The following is a 23,619-nucleotide window of genomic DNA, read 5'->3' as shown; positions in this document are numbered from 1 at the left end:
CTTTGGTTTTAATTTTTTTTATAAATTAAACTTTTATGTGATGGAACGTGGCAGCCTATTTAACAGGGCTTTATATGTCAGCATGCATTTTACTCATTGGCACGGCAAGAAATGTTTCCCAGCTGCTCTTGGGTACGTTGAATAAGACGCAAACTTGACTGAGTCACTGCTGCAGGCCACAGAAAAAGACACATGAAAGGACATTTCATAGAGGGAGTAAATAGGGGTTATATAACCACATATAAACACAGATTTCAGTTTTTTTTTTTTTGTTTGTTTTTTTAAAGGTGCTAATGCCGAATTTGTGCTCCATAAACAGACTATCTGAAGGAGTTTTGTCTCAGTGACATCTAACTAAAACCACATTTAAGTGACTCAGGAGCACACACGTCATCGTCACACTCATCCGGAAACCTCTGTCCCCCATTTCGCTGTCCAAGTCTCCCTTGGATCACTGTAGTTGACTCATGATTACTTGCAGAGTCTAAGCTTCAGGCCAAACATGATACTCTGAGACCAGTTAACAAAACCCAGAACTGAGCAGAAGACAGCTCTCGAAAACAATACCACATCACTTCTAACAGGATTGTCAGGTTTTCAAATTCACACCAAACATCACCACAACCAGGAACATTTTCTTGGAAGAAATGCTTTTATGTAGGTGTTGTTCCTGCATTCAGAAGACAACACACAGATGTGAACAAAGAGACTAAACTAACCATCAGCTCTCCGTGTGCTGTGTAGCTTTAAACTGGACGTTAATGTCAGCAGCGCTCATGTTTCCTTACACTCTCAGCAAAGTCATAATGTTCAAATGTAATGAAGTGAGGAGAGGAGAAAGCAAGGGCGATGGATACGGCCAAGACAGCAATCACCGTGCATTTATGGGAACAGCTGATGTTCAGAATAATCAAGCTACTGTATAATTCTACAGAAATTACTTTCTTTACAGACGTGTTTCTCCAGACATTAAACCATGTCAAAACATGTCTGCAGTGAAAAATATTACCTCACAAGATTCCCTGTCGAAAAACATTAAAAGAAACAACGCACAGTGCGTTTTCTGGCCTGACAACACAACAATATAAGAGACGTACAGTAAATGATTCGAGGCCATTTTAATTGGACCCTCGGAAGACAACAGCGTAGATAGAGTGTGCTGAGTTGGTTATCATTTAAGTAATTATTATTATAATAAATATAATTTATCATGTCAGCCAACATTATGGCAAAGAACGTTTTTCACAGGGAACAAAGTGTATATTTGAATTGGTTGGGGTGGATGGCGGTCGCACAAAGCGCAGGACATTGGCTAACGTTTGGGAAAGATTTTAATTTTAATAAAGAAGACACATCCTGTTTTCGGCTTCAAGTTATTGTTGACTTCTTCAAAATGTAGCCAAGACCATGATCTTTTTCTAACCCTGTAAGAGCTTCTGTTCCTAAAACATAACCATGAAAATCATTATCTTGTTGGTTCTTCCCATTATGCCAAAACAGTTCCAATTCACCACGACTATTTTCATTAATGTAGTAAAAATGTGTGGGAAATTTGGTGAACACAAATGCAAGCACATCTGTGGCACAGCGTGGTGCAAGGGAAAAGTAGGAGGAATAGATCTTTGGAAGGTGGGCCGTAGCTGATTTCAATCATGGCCAATCAAATCAGCTTATTGTCAGGTTTGTAATGTCGAACTTTATGCACGAGGAAACTGACGTACTTTTCTCTTAGTTTCAGCCTCATAATGACAGAATTCATGGAACTACAAGTGGGCTTCAACGGGCTGATGATGTTAAATTGGCTTGGGAAAAGGTAACTAATATTATAAAGAACTCTTCCTCTGGTATTATGAGAACTGCTGTCCAGTGTAGAAGGCAGTTCAATGATGAGATGAAGGGCAAAACAACAAATTGCTTCCTACAAATGGCAAACACTGACATTAATTAAATGAAAAAAGAACACTCATCCAATATACTGAAATCAGGTGGTGGAACGATGTTGTGGAGTGAGCAGAAGTAATTTACACACACACAAATCCCCCAATGCAAATCATTTACTAACAGCACTGATAGAGAGCAATGTGCTCCAATCATTACTGATGTTATAGTGTTAATAAATAAATTTGATCCAGAGATTTAAGTGTGCATAATATACTTTCCGATTAATAACTAAATGGCCTGAGCTGTTGTGTGTAAATTAGCCACACCATTTGTACATAAAAGACGCCGTGTCAGTCCGTGGCCTCGCACAGCTGCCTAGATTACTAAATCAGATGAGTAGGTGAAAAAGATTTAAAGTTGTTTCTGCTTTATGTGTAATTTAATTGCAAGTCATTTGTTGTAAACCCAGGTTGCCTTTTATATTGTGTGACTGAGATCGGCTGCTGCGTCATGACATGCGTCAACTGCCTGAGTCACGTCCAATTCAATAGACAAGAGTCAGTTTATTTATATGATTAACTGAATCGCAAGGTTGTATTTCATAAATCTTATTTTAATCATTTATCTAAGTGGGATGCAGTACGTAGCATATCCACCACACCTGTTTGTGGGATTTTGAATCGTTCTGTTCACGTGCGCTCTGCACACTGCAGCTACGAAAACAGCCCTCCATCAGATGCTCTGTACTGAGAACTGGTTTCAGCTGGCGATCGAGCAAATGCAGTTCAACCTCAAAATTGATACAAAAATCACACTGCACCAGTGCATTTTTACCGACACTCCCTTTGTCGCGCCGTTCCACTCATCTCCGCACAGCTGGCTTCACGTTGAGCCACAAAAAGAGCAACTCGGCACAAGGGCGGAAAAAAGCCACTTGCGCTGCACTAAAATGCAAATGCACCTGGATCTGCGCATGGACCAAAAATAGAGCTCTGAAATTTCTCTCTGGTATCTTGCACCAAGATGTTAGCAGCAGATCCTCTCAGTCCAGTTGGAGTCATTATGTATGGGACTGGTTTGAGCGTATGCTCTGACATTCTGTCAGCCACTCAAGGTTTGTCCCTCCTCACACTGCTGACCACTGCTGACTGGCGGCGCCCCAACCCTTGCTGTTTGAGAGATGCTCCGACCCAGTTGTCTGACCTGACACCGTGGTCCTCGTCGAAGTCATTTCTTCGACATGCAAAACGTTGACAATGAGAACTAACTGTTTGCTTGGCGTATAATTAATCCCAGACCATAATATGCACTGCTGGTACTCGATACTCAACGTATACTTGTCCTAAAATGTACGCTTTATACCATTTAAAAATAAATAAAACATTACCTTTAATTTAGCATTGGGATCACTTCAAGTCAAAAGCTACGGAACAGTCCTGGGCAACATGGGACTTTGTACTACAGTGTCTGAGGTATTTTGATCCTTTCACCTCTCATATGAATCCAGTTGCACGGAAACATCCTGGATGCCGCAAGTATTAATGAAATATAATCCAGGAATAAAACAGCGTGGTCCTCCTTTAATATTTCAAAAGTGACACGTCCAATGAAACACCATAACAGATGTAGCCTTCCCATGGAAAATGAAATGCACTTTGACTGAAGCCTGTGCTGTCATAAAATCATGACACATTTATAGCAGGGGACAGGACTACATAAAGGGAGTCATTTGCAGCTAAGAGTGATCACTAAAAAGCATTAAGGCAAATTATTCTGTCCTTGCCACTGTACAATACTTTTACTAAAGTCACCCAAGAGCTTATACACGAACAAGTGTTTCAGCAGGCATCTGCAAAGACCACTTTGAGATTAACAGCAAGGTATACAAATGGATTTGAAGAGAAAGCCGCTTTTGTTGAAGTCTAATACCAAAAATAAAGGAACAGCCATAGACTGAGGGAAAATAACGTCCTTCAGATCAATGGTGTCCTGGAGTGCAATAGGCTGAAACATTCAGATGGGATGTGAGTGGCAGAAAGAGTAACACACTTGAATAATATCTTTGGAGAGGATTGTGGAAAATGGAAGCGTGCTCCAGTAAATAGCCTTTTGGAGGTCACAACTTCAGCACTGGTGCATTTCTATTCACAGTGCAGCAGACTTCAATGGGCTGCACTGCCAATAATCAAAGTAAGGTGATCTCAAAAGGCCATCTACCACCATTTCAAAAAGGCAAATTTTTCATCTCCAGTGAACCCTTCTCACAAGTTGCCTTTTGTCTCATTCTGTAGCTCACCTGTGTATTAATAGTATTAAGAGTGAAGAAAAAATAAAAACTTCAGGTGGTCAGAGAGGCAATAGCACTTCAGAACGGTGATATAAGTCAACTTAGTGTTCATAGAAAAAGCTTGTCGATGTGCACCTGGCTGTAAAACGCTGTCTGTTTGTCTTCATCTTTGTAATAAAAGTTGCTCTGACTCAGAGGAGAAACAACAGCTCTCCTGCTAGCAGCAGCACTGTAGGGCTGAACAACAGCTGGTACTGTACCTGCAGCACTGAATGACTGCGGCTTAAATAAATGAAGAAACAGTGGTAGCATAATAGCCATTTTACTAAAGGTGTTGAGCTGCAAAAATACATTGGTATTTTGCAAAGCCACTACCGTAGTCTATTGTATTAACATGTTACTGCGTTGTGCAAAGTCAGTGCTGTTAGCATAAAAAAAAAAAACAGCCCTCATGTCACTAAAGGAAGTTCTTAAAGCGTTTTACTCTGTGGGAAATTCTCAACAGCGGCGACAACATTTTGGCCCATGCATTTATTCATTTCTGAAGGGAAGAACAAATATGCAGCCATACAGTGCTTGGTAGGATTTTCTCTGCTATGATCTGCTGTTGAATTCAAATCAAATATTTTGAACCTCACCCAGCTCAGCTGTTACCAGGACTCTAAAATATAATAAATTCAGGATTTACTGGCAGGCTTCATATTTCTCTGTGTGAACCTCTACTCATTTATTAGGATTATCTACATTCCACCAGAGATAAGAACCAAAGGCACAATGAGGTTCAGACTCTTGTTAAAGGTCTTCAAATGCAGAATATATAATAAGCTGTTACTAATTTGATTGTGTGCTTGATCCTTGAATAGTAAACCGCTGCGGTCTAAAAATATTGTGTTTTAATTGTTTTCGCTGCAAAAATAATGACATCAAAAGCAGTTTATACTACCACTATTGAATACTGCAGACATTAGAGAGTGGAAGCAGCCTAGTGTTGGAGATACACTTTACCCCCAGTAAACACCGTATCTGTGTGTGCATCCTGCTGACGAAAACCCAAAGCTGTATTGGACTCCACTCCATGCCAGGACTTCGACTCACTTTAGGGAATGTGTCCCTGCTGGGTTTTCATTTCCTCTGTCTGAAAAAAGGAGTGCAATCAGAGCACTGATGCTAAAATCATTACCTAATGACTAAAGCCTTTGTATGACTCCCTCCATGCTGTGGCGTTCACTGTTCGAGCCCACATCTCCAATTATTATGTGGTTTCTAAAAGTTCATTTGAGGGCTGTCTTCAATCAGTGAGTCACATTCTGAAGACAGACATGGATTTTTCTGACTTTTTTTTTTTTTTCAGCTGAAGATGTTTGGATGACACATAATGAGCTGTTAGAAGTTATACTAAGACAACATGTGATCACATTTGTGTAGTAAAGCCACACACAAAAAAAAAAACAACCTAATATCTTACGACTGCATTTCCATGTAATTAAATAGTTTCCCCGATTATGTTTAGCCGTGATTTAATCACTGCTGTTTGACTGTCAGACAACATTTTTAGAACGAATGAAGAATCAAATTCACGCATCTGAGCCAACAGGAGGTTGAGGTGGTGGGGAGGCGTACAGGTGGATTATTTTCAGAAGCAGTATGTTTTTGAATGGCCGAGGTGACACATTTATGCGTCTTTATGTTTATAGGAAGTGGTTCGGTGGGGGGAAGACCATGACTGTAACACCAGAGACCAGGGTTCACATTAAGACTCCTGTCTGTGGTTCAGGCAACAAAAACACTTGGGGTCAAAGTGAGGGAAAGATTATGGTGTTGATGAACAAAAGTGTAAACATAACCATAAAAATTGTGTACTCACTGGAAGTAAATATTCTGCTGCATGAAAGGCTGCTTATTTTGCCAGAAAACAATATCAACAGTCAACATACAGTAATTAACAACATTGTCTCAGCATGTTGATAGAAAATATAATCTGGTTGCAATGACCTTCCTATGAAAACATATTTCTTGTTGCATTTTATTGAATTATAATTTCTAGAAGATAGGGGGGAAATGCCCACTATCAAGGCACTGGAAGGACTAAACCTGCAGGAACATCATGAACACACATGGCTAATGTTAGAAAGCGCTCTGTGAAACCAAAGAGCGAAATACATCACAACATTTTGGAGAATTTAACGGTAAAATCACGTTGCATTTAGATTTTTATTAGCAAACGATAGGAATTCTAAAATTAACTGATTCAAAGCAAATTGTATTCTGCCATGTGTAAGGACTTAAAAGTGTTTGTACATCTATCTCAAAGGTTTTCAAGGTTTCGTCAATAATTTCAACGTTTAAAACAATAACATTACTGCTTAGTTACGGTCCTCAAACCTGTTAAAGTCCTCCGCAGCATGTATTTTCATTACATCTGTGTCCTTCCAGAACCAAAGCTTTGTGATGTTGACAGTATATAAAGAATCACTGAATTTGCTTGCTGCTCCTCTTTAAGCATAAATCAAGCCAATCCATCTCTCCGACCCCGCTCCCTGGTGGCTTACTTAGAGCCATGCCAACGCAGCACTGGCTGCAGAATGAGCAGGGGTAAGCATGCAATGGCTGTCCTTAAGCTGTGCTGTCTGCCGGCATAAACAGGCCTGTGCCTTCTCTTGAGAGCAACAGGGATCAAGAGGGCTTAGTGGGCATGACCTGTGAGGGCCCAGACAAGGCCAAAACATGCAACGCAACAGAACTGTCTTAAGGACTGCCGCGCTATTGAACATGAGGAGACTAGCCTACATCACGGGCAGGAACAGGACCGAGATGCACTCCGCTGAGGATACCCAGCAGACTAAAGCCTCATGAATAATTCTGAACATCCTCAATGTTTTCCAGCCTGATTTAAGAAAGTAAGACCCTCGAAAAAATAACTAATTAAATATTTCACAATCTGATTTCTAGGAAAAAGAATCGTGCAAAGTACGTCCGATTAGTCTTACAAGACACCCCCACCCACCCCCACCCTTACACATGCAACACAAAGAAAGAAAGAAACCTTAGATAGTCTAAAAGAAATGATGCACTGGTTTCTGCGGCACCATGCAGGGCAGAATTAGAGGCAAAGGCGAAGGAAATGACAAGACATTTGCTCATGGTTTAATTTCCTCAATTGCTTTATGGCCATACATAAATGCTTAAATTGGTTTGTAACATATGCTCTCCTCGCTCTGTTTACTTCCTTCATTCAGTGTGACTGAATCACTTTATTAGTGATTATCCCCCCAAAAGCTGCAGGAATGCACAGCATCACACCTCATCATGTAATTTACCCATATAGGAGGAATGGGAATATGCAAATGGTGTCGTAGTATTTCGCAGCCCCAAATATGCCCCAGGGCTGCTTGTCCAATGACACAAATCATCAATTAAGATCCCAGCAGGGTTTGGTGGATAAACTAAATTGGCATTATCCCGTTCTGACAATATGTAGAGCTGTGTGGTGTACATCACAACAAAGAACAAATATCTCTGAGGGTGATTGGTAGTGATGCGTTTCCACTCGTGTGTGTGTTTGCGTGTGTACACTGTCGAAATTCATACCCAGCTGAGTCTGACAAAGGTGCACAACCATTTGAATAGTGTAAAAGGTAACAGACCTTCTTTTGCTCTTTCAACAGCAACTCACAGCAACAACAACAGCGTCTTTCAAAGCATTTACTTTCACAGGGGACGCGAGTTTAGCTCCTCATGGGATTTTACTCTGCACCTGCCGAATGTTTTTGACGGAGAGAGCTAAAATCGTCCAAATCGCCATTGTGATTTCTCAGGGAAGCAGATGATTAGTAAACAAATGGCTCATGCATATTTAATTAAGCTAATGTACTCCTGATGCTCAGACTAGGGTCTTAGTTATGAGGGGCCTTTAGTTTGACAGATGCCAAAAAATTTAACACTAAAGTTAAACCTCCTGAACTTCACAGTTAACAACTTTCAATATCCTTTTCTAATTCTTGTATTTGCTAAATATGCATGTGTTCCAGTGGGTGTATGTAATATTTGAGGGGTACAGATCACCCATGACCTGAGTAAACTTGCTTTGAACCACAAAACTACCAAAACACAGCAAACTAACTGTGAATCTGTGTCTTTCCAGTTCTAAGAACAAATCAGGGCCTGAGTGTTGAAGACATACAACTGTACGCCGGCTCCGACAAATCACTCACAGGGTTTGGTGCCAGTCAAACACGGAGTCAAATAGTCATTCAGGCAATTGTGGAATAAACCAGTCATCTGAAATAAAAAGTGGTGAGTGGCGCACAAAGAAGGCCCCTGTTCTGACTGGGGAGGTTTTGCAGGGCAGCAGGCTGAGAGTAAACATTAGACCTCAGTGAGATGCACAAACACTTCAATCAAGACTTCATCAAGAAAATCAGACAGAAATAAACTCCGCAGACTTGACCTTTTAAAATACAGACAGGGGAGGGAAATAGGTGTTATTTTGAAAAATAAATACCAGACAATGGCTTTATGTGTGAGTGTGTCTGTATATATATATATATATATAAAAACAGCAAAGTTATACTATATAGTTATATATATATATATATATATATATATATATATATATATATATATATATATATATATATATATATATATATATATCGATTTTGTTTTAATTTGAAAAAATTCTGTTTATGAATTGCAAACAGAAAATGAGAGACGCCTGCCACAAATTATAACTTAGGTATATGTTCACAGAAAAGCTTAGTTATTCAAATGATCAAAGAAAAATGTTAACGATGCATTTAAAAAAAAAAAAAAAAAAGAAGCTACATTTCGGAGTGGAGGTGTTTTTTTTTTTTTCTTTTGAGTTTGATATTAAAATGAGGGGGTCATTTGTTTATTTGGTCAAAATCAAAAACAGACACAAGCACACACTCACACACACACACACACACACACACACACACACACACACACACTGTATACAATACATTTTATAATGAAAACAAAATAGTGAATTAACTGACATAAAAATGTAGTTATTTCCCACTGAAAGTTAAACCACCACCCACTCCGCCAGTCAAAATAAAAACCTATTTACAATCACACTACTGGAACTTCAACATTAAGAAAATCGGAGTGGCAGTAAAACAACACAACGCGGTTTTTGCACTGACTAACACCACTACGTATTCATTGTTAATTTGCAACTAATCTGAATGCGATGTGGCGTTCCGACAAGGCAGTGGAAAAAATAAAATAAAATAAAAGACTGTCAGCTTCCTGCAGCGAGGCAACGCGCGCATTCTGCCCGATCCACTCTCAGTTTTATTCTCATTCTTTAAACTACAACCTCCGGCACAAAAGCATCCGCCGCACAATAATATTAAAACGAAGAAGAAAAATACGTCCTTGATATTTGCATCACAAACATTACCGAGACATTTCTAAAATTCCAAACGCCGCATCAAGTAAAAGACAAAAAAAAAAAAAAAATCCACTCAGTCCAGCACAAAAATGCATCTCCTCTTCTTTCCTTCTCTCTTTTTTCTCCCCCTCCTCTACTCCCCCCTCCCTTCCCTCTCTCGCTCACTCTCTCGCTCTCCCTCCCTTACTCTCTGTCTCTCTCTTTCCCTCCCTCTCTCTCCCTCACTCTGGCCTGGCTGCTGTCTGACTGTATGAATAATGTCCTGCCTTTTGTAATGAAGGGGGGGAAAGGGGGGAAAAAAAGGACGCTGAAGTGGTAAAGCCCTGCTCCCATGCACTGACATTGAAAATGAATGACAGCTTACCTGCATGCCAATCTTCATCAGACTGACACTGGGCTGACAGCACAGCCTATACTCCTCCACACAGCCGGTGACGTCAGCCATGCCAGGCCCCTCCCACCTCCATCTTCATCTCCGCTCCCCGTTTTCCCAACACCGGGCTGCTGATGCCTTCCAGTGTTCATGGGAAATACGGCAATCAGACGTCGGGCTACACGAGAGCAACGCAGCAAGCCTGGGAACAGACAGCATTTCTATCCAGGTTGCACTGATGCTGTTGGCTCAGAGCAACTAAAAAGAAAAAGGAAATCAATTATTTAAAAGAAATAACAATTGCAAGTATTAGTCTACTACTATTATTATTATCATTCGTATTATTTGGCTGCTCCTGATCAGCTTGGATAACACAAAATTATAGTTTTTTTTAGTTCATAAGGATTTTTCACAATCAACCGAAAATGCACAATAATTGCCTTCATTATCTTCCACTGGAATAAAGGCTGACAAATAATAGCTTCATTTTTCCCCTGGTAAATATGATATGACCGCATATTTGAGGGCAAGGTAACAATGTGTAATAATGTCCATGATCAATTTGAAACCCATTTAATAAAATTATCATTTTCAGGTTCAGTAGCCTATTCAAATTGCAGTCACTGCAACTGCAGACAACTTTATCCTGAATCATGTTAAACTTCTCAGTTATAGTCTGAGACAAAACCGGCTGTATGAAATCCCTTCAAGGTTTGTTTGTTTATGTACTCGTCTAATACAGGCAGGCTATTCAAGACTTCAAGATTTTCATATTTGGTGGTGTGTGATGACACAATGTTTTTTGTTTTTTTATGGCCCACTATATGCTCAGTAATACAGCGCAATCAGAAGAACCTGGACACCAGGTTTTACAAGAATGAGAGGAAAACGCTGTATAACCTGCTCTTTAACTTTTAATCTGCTTGATTGTGCACATAATATCAAATCACCTGAGGGAAAGTGAGGTGTGCAAAAGGAGGACACCAAACTTTTACATGTTTAAACGTTCAGTCATCCATCACCTGACATTTGTATCAGAATCATTATTAAACGTTGGATGCATGGATCTTACAAGGGTAACCTAAAAGCAACATGCCTTGTTCCAGTAAGCACCCAGAGGCACCGCCACTTGGAGCGCGTAAACGCACGCACTCACGTGTTGGATCATACATGCCTTTGAAACGCGGATCTGCCCAGACCCCTGTCGGCTCGCATTGATCATTACGTGCTCCCAAAACACAGTTGGGATCCCAGAAGCAATGCTGCAAGAGTCCCACGTTGCAAATAAGAGCCACAGGCAGAGATTTCTATGGAGACCAAAAATGTTCATCTTAAACACACAGGAGACCTGACTTGGTATTAAAAAAAAAAAAAAAAGAGAATAATGGGAAAATAAAATGAGAATTGGACATATATCCTTTGTAATAACTTATGGACAGATCTAACTGGCTCAGTGGAGAACAAGTTAGAGCCACAAGAACTTTCTAAACGACATCGTTGCAGTAATTCAAATGAATTGTTAAGAATTATGTGTAAAGCAAATGTGAAAAAGAACACATGCTGAAACACACGTCACAGACCACCGTTACCAGGCAGACGCATGCGAAGCCACCATAACATCTGTGGTGAAAGTAGAAATGAGCCTGGACTAAATGTGTTCATGCTTGATTGCATTAGGAGCCACTTCTCGGCTGAATGAGGTCCAGTTTTGCCTCCGGTTTTGGTTCTACAGCAGAGCGGTGAAGAACCGGGATGAAGCTTGATTAAGTTGTGCAAGTGTGCCTGTTTCCCACGTGTTCTCCGTGTTGCAGTAACGACGTATTTGATTGGCTAGTCGGCTCGTTTGTTTAACCAATCATACACTACGTTGCTGTTACCAGGAAGCACGGGACGCGCTGAAGAGAGTTTTAACTTATCCACCGAACTCATTACTACTTGAAAACTGTCGGATGTATTGACAGCAAGGAGTCACTTTTATAGGAATTAAACATTGTGTCGAACGGCAGCGTGAGTTTTCACTAAGCAGGCGACTGTCGGTCTCAGCACAGCAGTGCTAGCAGGGACAGCTAACTTACCGACAGGAGATGCAGCGGTTACCGCTAGCGATGGTAGCTAACACCAGTTAGCACGTTCAACGTGTTTGACTGTAATGTTGATGAAGCTTCGAGCATCGCTTGTGAAGAGATATTTACCCTCAACGCCGATTAACTGTCCCGTCGGTCGAGTGAGCTGTCTTCAAACGTCGCTGGACAAACATGGCAAATACCGTGCTGGAGGTCGGTACCGGAGTTTTCATCATTGGGGTCGTTTGGATTGTGGCTGTTGTGTTCGGGATGATGCTGCTGAGAGCATCTGGATCAGCCAAGTGAGTGAGATGACTCCACCGACACGCACCACCGACACGCTCCACCGACACAAACCACCGACACAAACCACCGACACGCTCCACCGACACAAACCACCGACACACTCCACCGACACAAACCACCGACACAAACCACCGACACGCTCCACCGACACACTCCACCGACACACTCCACCGACACAAACCACCGACACGCACCACCGACACGCTCCACCGACACAAACCACCGACACACTCCACCGACACAAACCACCGACACAAACCACCGACACGCACCACCGACACGCTCCACCGACACAAACCACCGACACGCACCACCGACACGCTCCACCGACACAAACCACCGACACACTCCACCGACACAAACCACCGACACAAACCACCGACACGCTCCACCGACACACTCCACCGACACGCACCACCGACACACTCCACCGACACACTCCACCGACACAAACCACCGACACGCTCCACCGACACAAACCACCGACACGCACCACCGACACGCACCACCGACACGCTCCACCGACACAAACCACCGACACGCACCACCGACACGCACCACCGACACAAACCACCGACACAAACCACCGACACACTCCACCGACACAAACCACCGACACGCACCACCGACACGCACCACCGACACGCTCCACCGACACAAACCACCGACACAAACCACCGACACACTCCACCGACACCCACCACCGACACACTCCACCGACACGCACCACCGACACGCACCACCGACACGCTCCACCGACACAAACCACCGACACGCACCACCGACACGCACCACCGACACGCTCCACCGACACAAACCACCGACACAAACCACCGACACGCTCCACCGACACAAACCACCGACACAAACCACCGACACAAACCACCGACACACTCCACCGACACAAACCACCGACACACTCCACCGACACCCACCACCGACACAAACCACCGACACACTCCACCGACACAAACCACCGACACAAACCACCGACACACTCCACCGACACCCACCACCGACACGCTCCACCGACACGCTCCACCGACACGCTCCACCGACACGCACCACCGACACAAACCACCGACACACTCCACCGACACAAACCACCGACACAAACCACCGACACACTCCACCGACACCCACCACCGACACAAACCACCGACACGCTCCACCGACACGCACCACCGACACGCTCCACCGACACAAACCACCGACACACTCCACCGACACCCACCACCGACACAAACCAACGACACACTCCACCGACACCCACCACCGACACAAACCACCGACACACTCCACCGACACAAACCACCGACACAAACCACCGACACACTCCACCGACACCCACCACCGACACACTCCACCGACACACTCCACCGACACAAACCACCGACACAAACCACCGACACACTCCACCGACACAAACCACCGACACACTCCACCGACACCCACCACCGACACAAACCACCGACACGCTCCACCGACACGCTCCACCGACACGCACCACCGACACAAACCACCGACACAAACCACCGACACACTCCACCGACACACTCCACCGACACACTCCACCGACACAAACCACCGACACGCTCCACCGACACGCTCCACCGACACAAACCACCGACACAAACCACCGACACACTCCACCGACACAAACCACCGACACACTCCACCGACACAAACCACCGACACACTCCACCGACACAAACCACCGACACACTCCACCGACACAAACCACCGACACACTCCACCGACACAAACCACCGACACACTCCACCGACACCCACCACCGACACAAACCACCGACACACTCCACCGACACAAACCACCGACACAAACCACCGACACGCTCCACCGACACAAACCACCGACACAAACCACCGACACTCTCCACCGACACAAACCACCGACACAAACCACCGACACCGACACACTCCACCGACACGCTCCACCGACACACTCCACCGACACCGACACGCTCCACCGACACGCACCACCGACACACTGCACCGACACGCACCACCGACACGCTCCACCGACACGCACCACCGACACGCTCCACCGACACGCATCACCGACACGCTCCACCGACACGCACCACCGACACGCTCCACCGACACGCATCACCGACACGCTCCACCGACACGCATCACCGACACGCTCCACCGACACGCACCACCGACACGCTCCACCGACACGCACCACCGACACGCTCCACCGACACGCATCACCGACACGCTCCACCGACACGCACCACCGACACGCTCCACCGACACGCACCACCGACACGCACCACCGACACACTGAACCAAACTCCTGTGGAATTCCTGCCTCTTAAATTGTCTTTGCTTGTGGATCAAAGCACACATGATCTGGAACATAGATGGCGTACACCATGGCATTAGTAAGGTTTGTGCTAAATTCGGCATATTCATGACTCATCAGTTGACGTATGTTAATGTATTACAGTATAATGTCATAAAACATGACTGGCTCACGTATCATTGTTGTCCACAGCGGGTTGTTTTGAGAGGGGAAAGAAAGAACTCAAAGGCTGCAATGTAATGTAATTGATGCTGAGTGTACAATTTTAGAGTGAATCCAGATTCATGAAACATCAAGAACATCATCAGGTGTGTTCTGGCAGGAATATGCATTTGTTAGTGATAATCATATGTTTCGCCATGTGTATTTTGTTGTCTACAAAGAAAGACCACAATTTTTTTTTTTCCGCTTTTCTTAAATTCTGTGAAACAACAGATTATACTGGCATGCTGCTGTGCTGATGCATTGCTGGGTCTGTGCACCCAGCAGCCCCCACTGAACACTTGTGCAACCACTCACATCAAGCCATACTACTAAAGTCAGTAAGTGTGTGTTTTTGTGTAGATTGCAACGTGATACCAAACACTGTGCAATTACAGTAAAGCCTAAATGCATGAAACACGGTGCTATTTACTCGATTGGAAAGTTAACAACTTTTTAAAAGCACGATAAAGGTTCCAGCGTTGTTTAAATTGGAGCATCATAATGACATCACCCACAGATAATCCTACTTTCACTGCATGTACAGAAAGCAATCATTTAGTGGTGGGAGTCCTCATTCTGTCCTCTTTGTTCGACCTGTGTCCTCCCAGGTTGGGTGTTATCCCCGTTTTCCTCCTGGCTCTCACCATCACTTTGACACTGGTGTTTTTCCCTCGCAGCCCGGAGACGCCACCACTGTTCGAAGAGATAAAGGTGAGCTCTATTCACTGATCACACACACACTCACAAATTCAAACTAGTGGCTCAGTTTCCTCACGTCTGCTCGTCTAAATCATCACATAGATAAACGGGTATGTTTTTACTCATCACTTCATTCGGTTAATGAAGAGACAATTTAAACTTTACCGTATAACACTGCCAAATCCATGACAAGAAAACATCCCAAATCAAACTATATACTGCAATAAAGGAGCAGTACGTAGGATTTAGATGTATCCGGTGGTGAGGCTGCAGATTGCAACCAGCTGAACACCCTCATGAAAAGCGGCCCTTTGTTAGAGAGAGTGTTTGGTTTGTCCTTTCTGGGCTACTGTAGAAACTTGAAGAAGACCTGCTTCCTATGTAGATATGAGGAAAGGTAAGAAGAATGATAAACACAACAATTCTTAGTTTACGGTGATTATAAACTGATAAAAAATAACAATAAGTATGATTTTTCATCTCGGGCCCCAAATCCCACGCAAAGAACCTTTAAAAACTTGTGGTGGTGTCTTCTGTCATTGTGGCTGATGCTTAATGAAACTATAATTCATTTCAAAATAAAAGCAGGCCCGGGGTGTTTTTCTGTCTTGATGTAAGGCCATTTGGCATTTTGTTTCCACCAATGTTTCTGGTTCAGAGTTAAAAATTAGGATTCAGAGACCACAAATAATCCCTCAATTTTAGCTGAAGGGTCATCTCATGAAATCACAAAATTATATTTAATCACAAATAGTGCCCGCTCTCCTGATACAAAATGATTAGTGAATACAATAGAACATTTAATCACAGATTTATGCTCTTAACATCTAAAAAAGTAACCCATTTTTATGTGTGTGTGTGTGTGTGTGTGTGTGTGTGTGTGTGTGTGTGTGTGTGTGTGTGTTTAATGGGCAAAACCTATTAGACAAAACTCCGAGCGTGCAGGGTTGTAACTGAGAATTATTTAGCAGAATTGTGTTCCTTGATTTGTATGGATCGAGGATAAAGACTAGTTAAGGTAGGCACATCTCAACAACGAATGAAACCTTAACTGTGCGGTACTGTTAGCCAGTATCCACAGCACTGTGTGCTTGTAAATAGTGTCACTGTGTGCACTTCAGTGCATGTGCTTGTCGTAAAGGCCTGTTCTGCTTTATCTTAGTCCAACAGCAACACAGAACAAACACTCCCCCATGTTGCCTGCGGGTCGTGCCAATAAGCTGTCCAGATCTGCCAAGCAAGCTGCCACCCCATAGAAATAGCAGAGCAGAGCCTCGTTCTGGCCAGCTCATGTTTTACAGCCTTTGTGCAAAAGCAGATACCAGACCAGCAACAGAGACGGAGGGAGGCAGCTAAATGAGACTTCCTGGATTTTTTTTTTTGTACAAGGTTTCGAAGAGAAATGTACGCATGCCTGCTTTGGAAAGAGCTTCCAATGTTTTAAAAAGAGGTTACATGTGAAATCACATCAGGAAAAATTGGGACTTTCACCAAATGGTTTGTTCTTTAGTTGGTGTTGTTTCTCTAAATATTGTATATAATGAGTGTTGGAATCACGAGAGGCCCCAAAATGCAATATTATCTCTATAGTTAAGTCACAATAGGATAGTATTGCGATTTGAAAGATTTTGTGATATTGTGGTCCGATATATTACAATAAATTACAAGAATTACACTTTTGAACTGCAAATGATGTATCCAAAGGAAAACTTCATCAACATCTGTTTTATCTAAAGAAATACAGTTCCAGTTCTTTTTTTCCAGGAAAATGGGATCTTCAAGCAGAGACATTGTTATAAAAAAAAAAATCATTTCGAAAAAAGGTCACATCGTGTTGTTACTACTTTAAGGAAACAGAAGGTGTATTTTCACATCATGATTTAACAGTAATCATGCTTTTATCATTTAATCATGCTTTATATTAAAGGGTAGTTTTATAGAAGACAATAAAATACAATAAAATACAATGTTTAGAGTTTTTGGCTTCTCAAAACACAAAATGTAAGAAAAACACCTTCAAATAATGTAAAATAGGGATACATTACTTTTTATGTCCATTCTTTGTAGTCGGGGACGTGAATGTTCCTCGTTGACTCATCTTTGAAATTTTTACCGGAAATAAATCAGTGTTTTAATACCGGACCATAAAAAATTAAATTGCAGGTATTAAACCCCCCTATATGATCAGAAACAGTATTTAAACAAAGCAAACGTACATGCGAAGCAGACAAATTGTTCCACTGGGGACAGCCAATGACATTTTATGTTCACGACATCCCTCGGAGCCGACTTGTTCTCTGCAAACACATCAAAATCTGAGACTTAGTTTGCTAGCAGAGAGACTGTGTGTGTGTGTGTGTGTGTGTGTGTGTGTGTGTGTGTGTGTGTGTGTGTGTGTGTGTGTGTGTGTGTAACCTCTTGCTGTTAAACAAAAGTATAATATCATAGTGCCAATTAGGCCAGTCCCAGACTCAGGGTGGGGGTAGTTTATACCACACACCCCCTTCCCCGGTTCCTCCAACCCCCCCCCGTCTGCCTGCTCCCACCCGTACACCCAGTGGCACATTAATAAAACATGGCCCACACTTTGGGCTCCTGCTTGCTGCGTAATTGGCAAATTAAAAAGTGAGATGTGTTAAATGCATCCATAAGAGACGGCATACATCATCCCCAGCTCTCTTAGACACCAGCAGGTTTACACACACACACACACACACACACACACACACACACACACACACACACACACACACACACACGCACACACACACGCACACACCTCCCCTCATTCCACAACAGTCCCTGTGAAATCTCTGTTAGTAGGGCTGATGCTCTTCTATTATTTGGCTGAAGGCGTCTTCTCAGTTTGTGTTCTGGTTTTCATGGGAGGCTCATGATTGAAATATGAACACAAACTCAAAGCCATCAGTGAAGTGTTAAAAGTGTAAATCTTTCGATGGCAACTTGAAAAAAAAATACAACCTCCGAACGCAAGAAACAGAACATCAGTGTGAAAGACCAGTTGTTTCTGTTCATCTTGACTTTCCTTCATCCACACATTGTTGAGGCTGCAGTTCTGTTTGTGTCCGGGCTGATTCCAAACTTTATGTCAGAGGTTTGACAATCAGATCCATTTATCAAGTGGTCGCTGAATGTATGCTGCATATCAGATTCTCAGAGCATCAGTACTCTGCACACCAACAGTCCACACACTTATTACACTGCTTTCAAATTACTGAACTTGTTTTCTCTCTTCCTGGGAAGTGTCTGGGATCATTTTTCTATGTTAAAAATAAAAAAGAGGCTTTACCTACATAACTGGTAAATATACATAGAGGCTTTATACTTAGGCTTTTTTCAATTTCAACTACAGTTTGTGCAGACACTCATGTCTGACATTGAATTGAATCAATGCATTATTGTGTCAAATAGTAATCTTGTAGTTTTAGTAAATAATGATTTCCAATTTAAACTGAGGCCTACAGTGCTTACTGATTTAAAGTATCTCATAACTCTCTCATAACTTCAGCAAGTGCTCCCGTTGTGCTCAAACAGAGCAATGTGTCCAGGGACGGACGTTCAGTAAGTCATGTCATGATTAACATCAGGACCTGAGGTACATGATTTGTTTTGTTTTTCCCAGAGATTATAGCTTTTCCCTGCTCCACGCACATCATGGCGCTGTGCTCTTTTTGAAAACAATCTCGTCTCTTGCAAGTCACAGCTTCCATGTTGTAAATCTTCTGAAACCAGGCTGAGAGCAGCAGGTCTGCTGAACGCAGCACTTTTCTCTCAACTTCTACAGTTGACAGAAGTCACTAGTTTGTCTCAAAGGGAAGCCAGTTAAAGTTCAACGTTACAGAACGGTCTCCGTCAGTGGTGATGCTGTTCGTCCCTGAAGTGTCTTCCTACCGTTCCTAAAGGACTTTCTGCCTTTTCAGCGGTTACTGGTATTAATTCATGAACTGCATGTACAAATGTTTTCAATTTAACCTACTAGACGCAAGTTTTGGCCTGTATTCCCCATCTTCCATAGCCAGACTTCTGTCCACCGCTGGAGAACGATCGTTGTGGCTTCTTTGTATTTCTTTAAATCATTCACAAACATTGTGGTCGATGCAGAGCTGAGGATGCAGCGACCGAGCCCTTCAAAAAGAAAGTTGGAGGTTAAACTTGTCTCGGTGGAACATCTGCACATGGGGAGGTGAGTCAAGACAAAAAAAAGGGGCTAAAACTGAAAAGAAAATACTGAGGAGAACCAAGCACGTCTGCGTTGTTGCGTGATCCAAATTTTGGTCCAAACTTTCCATGTTCAGCGTGTAGGTTGCAAGCTTTGAAAATAATAGCACAGCAAAGCCAACTGAAACAGTCGAAACAGGTTTATACCGACATTCAACATGCGGTGACTCAGACCGTCGTGTGCCTGGAGGTCTTTGGAGGTCTTAAGTTTCCAGATCACACTTGTCCAAGCTGCATTCTGCACCACAACTGGCTTCAAAACTAGCTGTGATGTCACACTTCCTGTTGGTACGTCCATATGTTGACTCGGGACTTCAGGTGACCACAGAGAAACTTTCCTCCTTCAACAAACTCTGGAAGCAAAACACAACGAAATAAGTTTAAAATCCAAGAAGGCATGTTAGATTTGTCCAGGTGTGTGAATCTGTATGCTGAATGCGTGTCCAGTTCCACTTGAGGCCACATCTTCCCTGTTTGTCCTCAAGCCTCTGTTGAAGCCCTCTCCTGACATCTGGTGGTCAACAGAAGAAATACTGACTTCATGAGCTGCCATGCGTTTCTCATGCACTAGATACAGTTATGGTATAAATACTTCAGTGGGGTGTTTTTACAGACTCCTAATGGATTCCCTCTTTCTTTACTCTCCAGATAGTGGACGCTTTGTTCATCGGCCGGTACGTGCTCCTGGCCGTGGGGAGTGCGGTCTTCCTGGTAGCGCTCTTCATGCTGCTGCCCTTCCATTTCCTGGAGCCGGTGTATGCCAAGGCCTTAAGAACACACTAGAGCTGGTCACGGTCAGAGTTGGCACCGGGATCACGTCACTGATGTACACAACTTAAGACAGGCGAGGCTGGTGGGGAGCAGAAGCCCCCGTTCATGTGGAAACAGACTACAGACTTCATGGACTACTGTTTACATACAAACAACAGTATCTGGGTTCTTTCTTTATAATTTGTATTATTTAATCACAAGCAAGGTATACATACTGTAGTTTTTTATTTAAAGTGTATAGAGTGCTACAATAAATCTTGGTCCACCAACATTAAAACACACCCTCCCCCCTTTTTTTTTTTTTTTTATCAATAAATATATTTGCAACGTAGTTGTTTTTCTTCTTAATTTCTGTACATTGTGAATGTGAGGTAACATATGGTGTTAATAGCACTACATGATTTAACCCAGCTCTCATACGCCAAGTGAAAGTTGTTCATTAACATTCTACATGCATCTTATGTGATGTGCCATTTACTGCCGTCTGAAGCTGTGGGATTGAATGTGTGGCTCTTCAAAAGGACTGACTGATGAACAGTGATTTTTTTTTTATTTTTTATCTATTTTATTTGAATGCCAATACAAATTTATCCTATAATTTTTTATGAAATGCAAGATGTGCTACTCATTGTAATTGACAACTATCTTCCTGGTTGAATGCGTTACATTTGTTGAAACCCCGTCCATTTAATTATATTCCAAAGTGCCACATGGGATCTCCAGGTTTATATTCTTGCTAATAATCTACATTAATTATCTTTGCTTCCTGTCCTCTTGCCTTGAATAACAGCCGACCTGGTGTTCATTCATGCTGCAGTCACATTAAATGTGTTTGTTAGAGCATTCCATGTCCACACGTGCATTTAATATTAGCAAGTGATGAAATATTATGTGCAAAACAGTGGAGATGCCACAATCCTAGTGATCATGTTTACCTTCATATTTTGGCATGTTGGCATGCTAACATTATCTAGACAGCACCAAATATAACAGTTTCTCATTGGACTGTCATTAGCTTTGCAGGTATTTCAAGCAAAGTGTTGGACAAGTCGAGATTAACTTGGAGATGGAGCTGGAGGACATGTCACTTCATCCTGAGAATGACATTAATGACAATTCACCCCATTCTGGAAACATCCACTAATTTACAGCTGCTGTTAGGTCAGTAAATTAAGCTTCAAGAAACCATGAATCAGCATTAATTCCTTTGTAATTCATCTGAAAGTTGAGCCTACAGTCAGTCTGGCAGACTGACTAACTGACTGACATCACCATCCCTACACCACTAGAATAGCTACAAGTATAATTTAAAAAACAAAAACAGAAATGCACAATGCAAAGTGCAGCATATCGGTATATTATTCTTTCAATGTACAAAAAGGGACAAGACATGCAGGACAAGACCAAAAAGAATAATGAGAATAAGGATGTAAATAATCAGTCTGTGTGTACAGTTAGTTTGTAGGATCATTTCAATTTGTTGAATTTCCAATCAGCGTGGCTGTTGTGGCTGTATGAGTGATGCTGACTTTGCGCTCTTCATCTCTGCAGTAGATACTCAGATAAATGAGGAGTTACAAAACAAAGCTTATATTTGGGCAAAATCAGGATGCTCCCAGCAGCTTCCCAAAAAACAAAAAGATCTTTACATGAATCCTTGTAAATGTCAGTTTAATAAGGAGAGATCATGAGTGGAAAACAATTTATTGAAGTAATGTATGATAAATAGGTGGAGTGGAATAAAGGGATTTCAAAATATGTAGTGCCAAATCACAACAGGACATCTCAGGGCACTTAAGAAAGGAACCCAATAAATCCTACATGAGCGACAGCTGGAAAGAAAAAAGTCCCTTTTAAACAGGAAGAAAAACCTCCGACAGATCCAGGGTCAGAGGTGAGCGGTCATCTGCCTCCACCGGTTGGGGCGAAGGAAGATCGGAGATCGGAGATGGGAACGTCGGTGGAGATTCCCAGAAAAAACAGATGTATCAGGTGGTGATGGGGAGGAGGAGGGTAACGCAGGAGGAGGTCTGAAAGGCAGAATGACAGAAGTACGATGATCTCTAAAGAACAGGGAGGAGAAACTGATCGGCTCAAAAGCGTGGGCAGAGATCGTTGGGCAGATATGGTGACAACAAGATTATGAACGTTCGTTGGAAAGCGGAAGTGATGCAGAAGATAGTACAGCAGCATTAAAATGTGCAGGTGATGATTGTTGGAAAAAACGTCTTTTTTGGAAAGCTCCAGGGAGATCTGACTGTTTGACCCGAGGTACGCTGTTTGCAGTCTGTTTTGTGCAACTCCCTGAATCTCCACAACAAATGTGAGAATCAAGCATGACCCTTAGAGCCACAATAGACTCATTAAGGGGAACTGTATGGGTAAACTAATCCTGAATTATTCTTGACGATTGCGCAGGTGAGGAATCCAATATGTACCTGATTCAAAATCCCCATTTACTTCACAGAACGGATGTTACATATGTAACCAACAGCTGAATTTAGAAGCAACAGGCATCACTGTGTTGTTTTTTTTATTATGCACTGCTATTCTACATTTTGTTTACACATTTTAACAGCTATTCAATCATATCCTGTACTGTGTTGTCACTACTGTGACAAACACAGTGCTGCCTTCACATGGTCCTGATGCTGATTCAATGGGGTTTCAATAAGCAGATGATTCCATAGAGAGTAATGAGCTTTTGCAGTCTAGAGGCTCAATTATAAACACTTACCCCCCCTCCAACCTCCATTTTAAAAGTGTGAAGCCCGAGGAGACGTGGAGTGGAATTCCAACCAGGATGATGAAAGAGAATCTAATGAATCAAAACCAATCCTATTAGTTCCGGCCCACATCTCCATACTGTGGTCCTTTTTCTGCACAACAATCCACCACATGATTTCACACAAGCTGGGGAACTGGGGGATTTCAGCAGGGTGGGATAGGGGATCTTAAACCTTTCAACCTGGAGGGACTTGTTGCCTGTAATTGACCACAGTACCGCAAAACATGATCTTAGCCCCCACAGAAAGTTGCACCG

The 23,619-nt window shown here is 42.7% G+C and overlaps 2 protein-coding genes across 4 annotated transcripts in view; one reads left to right on the top strand and one right to left on the bottom strand.

Moving 5' to 3' along the window:
* The window catches only part of pknox2 (pbx/knotted 1 homeobox 2), a 101,766-nt gene extending 91,569 nt beyond the window's left edge, over positions 1-10,197 (bottom strand). The window contains exon 1 of one of the 2 annotated variants that reach the window (XM_069165050.1): positions 9,955-10,197. The gene's annotated coding sequence lies outside the window, so the exon portion shown is untranslated. The remainder of the gene's footprint in view (positions 1-9,954) is intronic. The other variant, XM_069165052.1, reaches the window with a different exon arrangement.
* Positions 10,198-11,845: 1,648 nt separating this feature from the next.
* Positions 11,846-21,420, top strand: tmem218 (transmembrane protein 218). 2 transcript variants are annotated; one of them, XM_069165049.1, is made up of 3 exons: positions 11,846-12,328; positions 15,545-15,578; positions 20,454-21,420. In XM_069165049.1, exons 1-3 carry the CDS (start codon positions 12,219-12,221, stop codon positions 20,586-20,588), a joined length of 279 nt encoding a protein of 92 aa, XP_069021150.1. In that variant the 5' UTR covers positions 11,846-12,218; the 3' UTR covers positions 20,589-21,420. The 2 variants fall into 2 exon arrangements, with proteins under 2 accessions (XP_069021150.1, XP_069021149.1); XM_069165048.1 differs by having other exon boundaries at positions 15,476-15,578.
* The last annotated feature ends 2,199 nt before the right edge of the window (positions 21,421-23,619 follow it).

Source organism: Embiotoca jacksoni, unplaced genomic scaffold, assembly GCF_022577435.1.
Source record: "Embiotoca jacksoni isolate LCO1_2020_lvr unplaced genomic scaffold, fEmbJac1.0.p SCAF_33, whole genome shotgun sequence".
Lineage (NCBI taxonomy): Eukaryota > Metazoa > Chordata > Actinopteri > Embiotocidae > Embiotoca > Embiotoca jacksoni.
Note: the sequence above shows the minus strand (reverse complement) of the source record. Positions and strands in the feature narration are given on the sequence as shown.

Bases quoted from the DNA above. Each gene is read 5' to 3' on its own strand.
- tmem218 (XM_069165048.1), top strand. From the start codon at position 12,219: ATGGCAAATACCGTGCTGGAGGTCGGTACCGGAGTTTTCATCATTGGG. The intron at 12,329-15,475 runs GTGAGTGAGATG...GTGTCCTCCCAG, and splicing joins AGAGCATCTGGATCAGCCAA to GTTGGGTGTTATCCCCGTTT. The intron at 15,579-20,453 runs GTGAGCTCTATT...TTTACTCTCCAG, and splicing joins CACTGTTCGAAGAGATAAAG to ATAGTGGACGCTTTGTTCAT.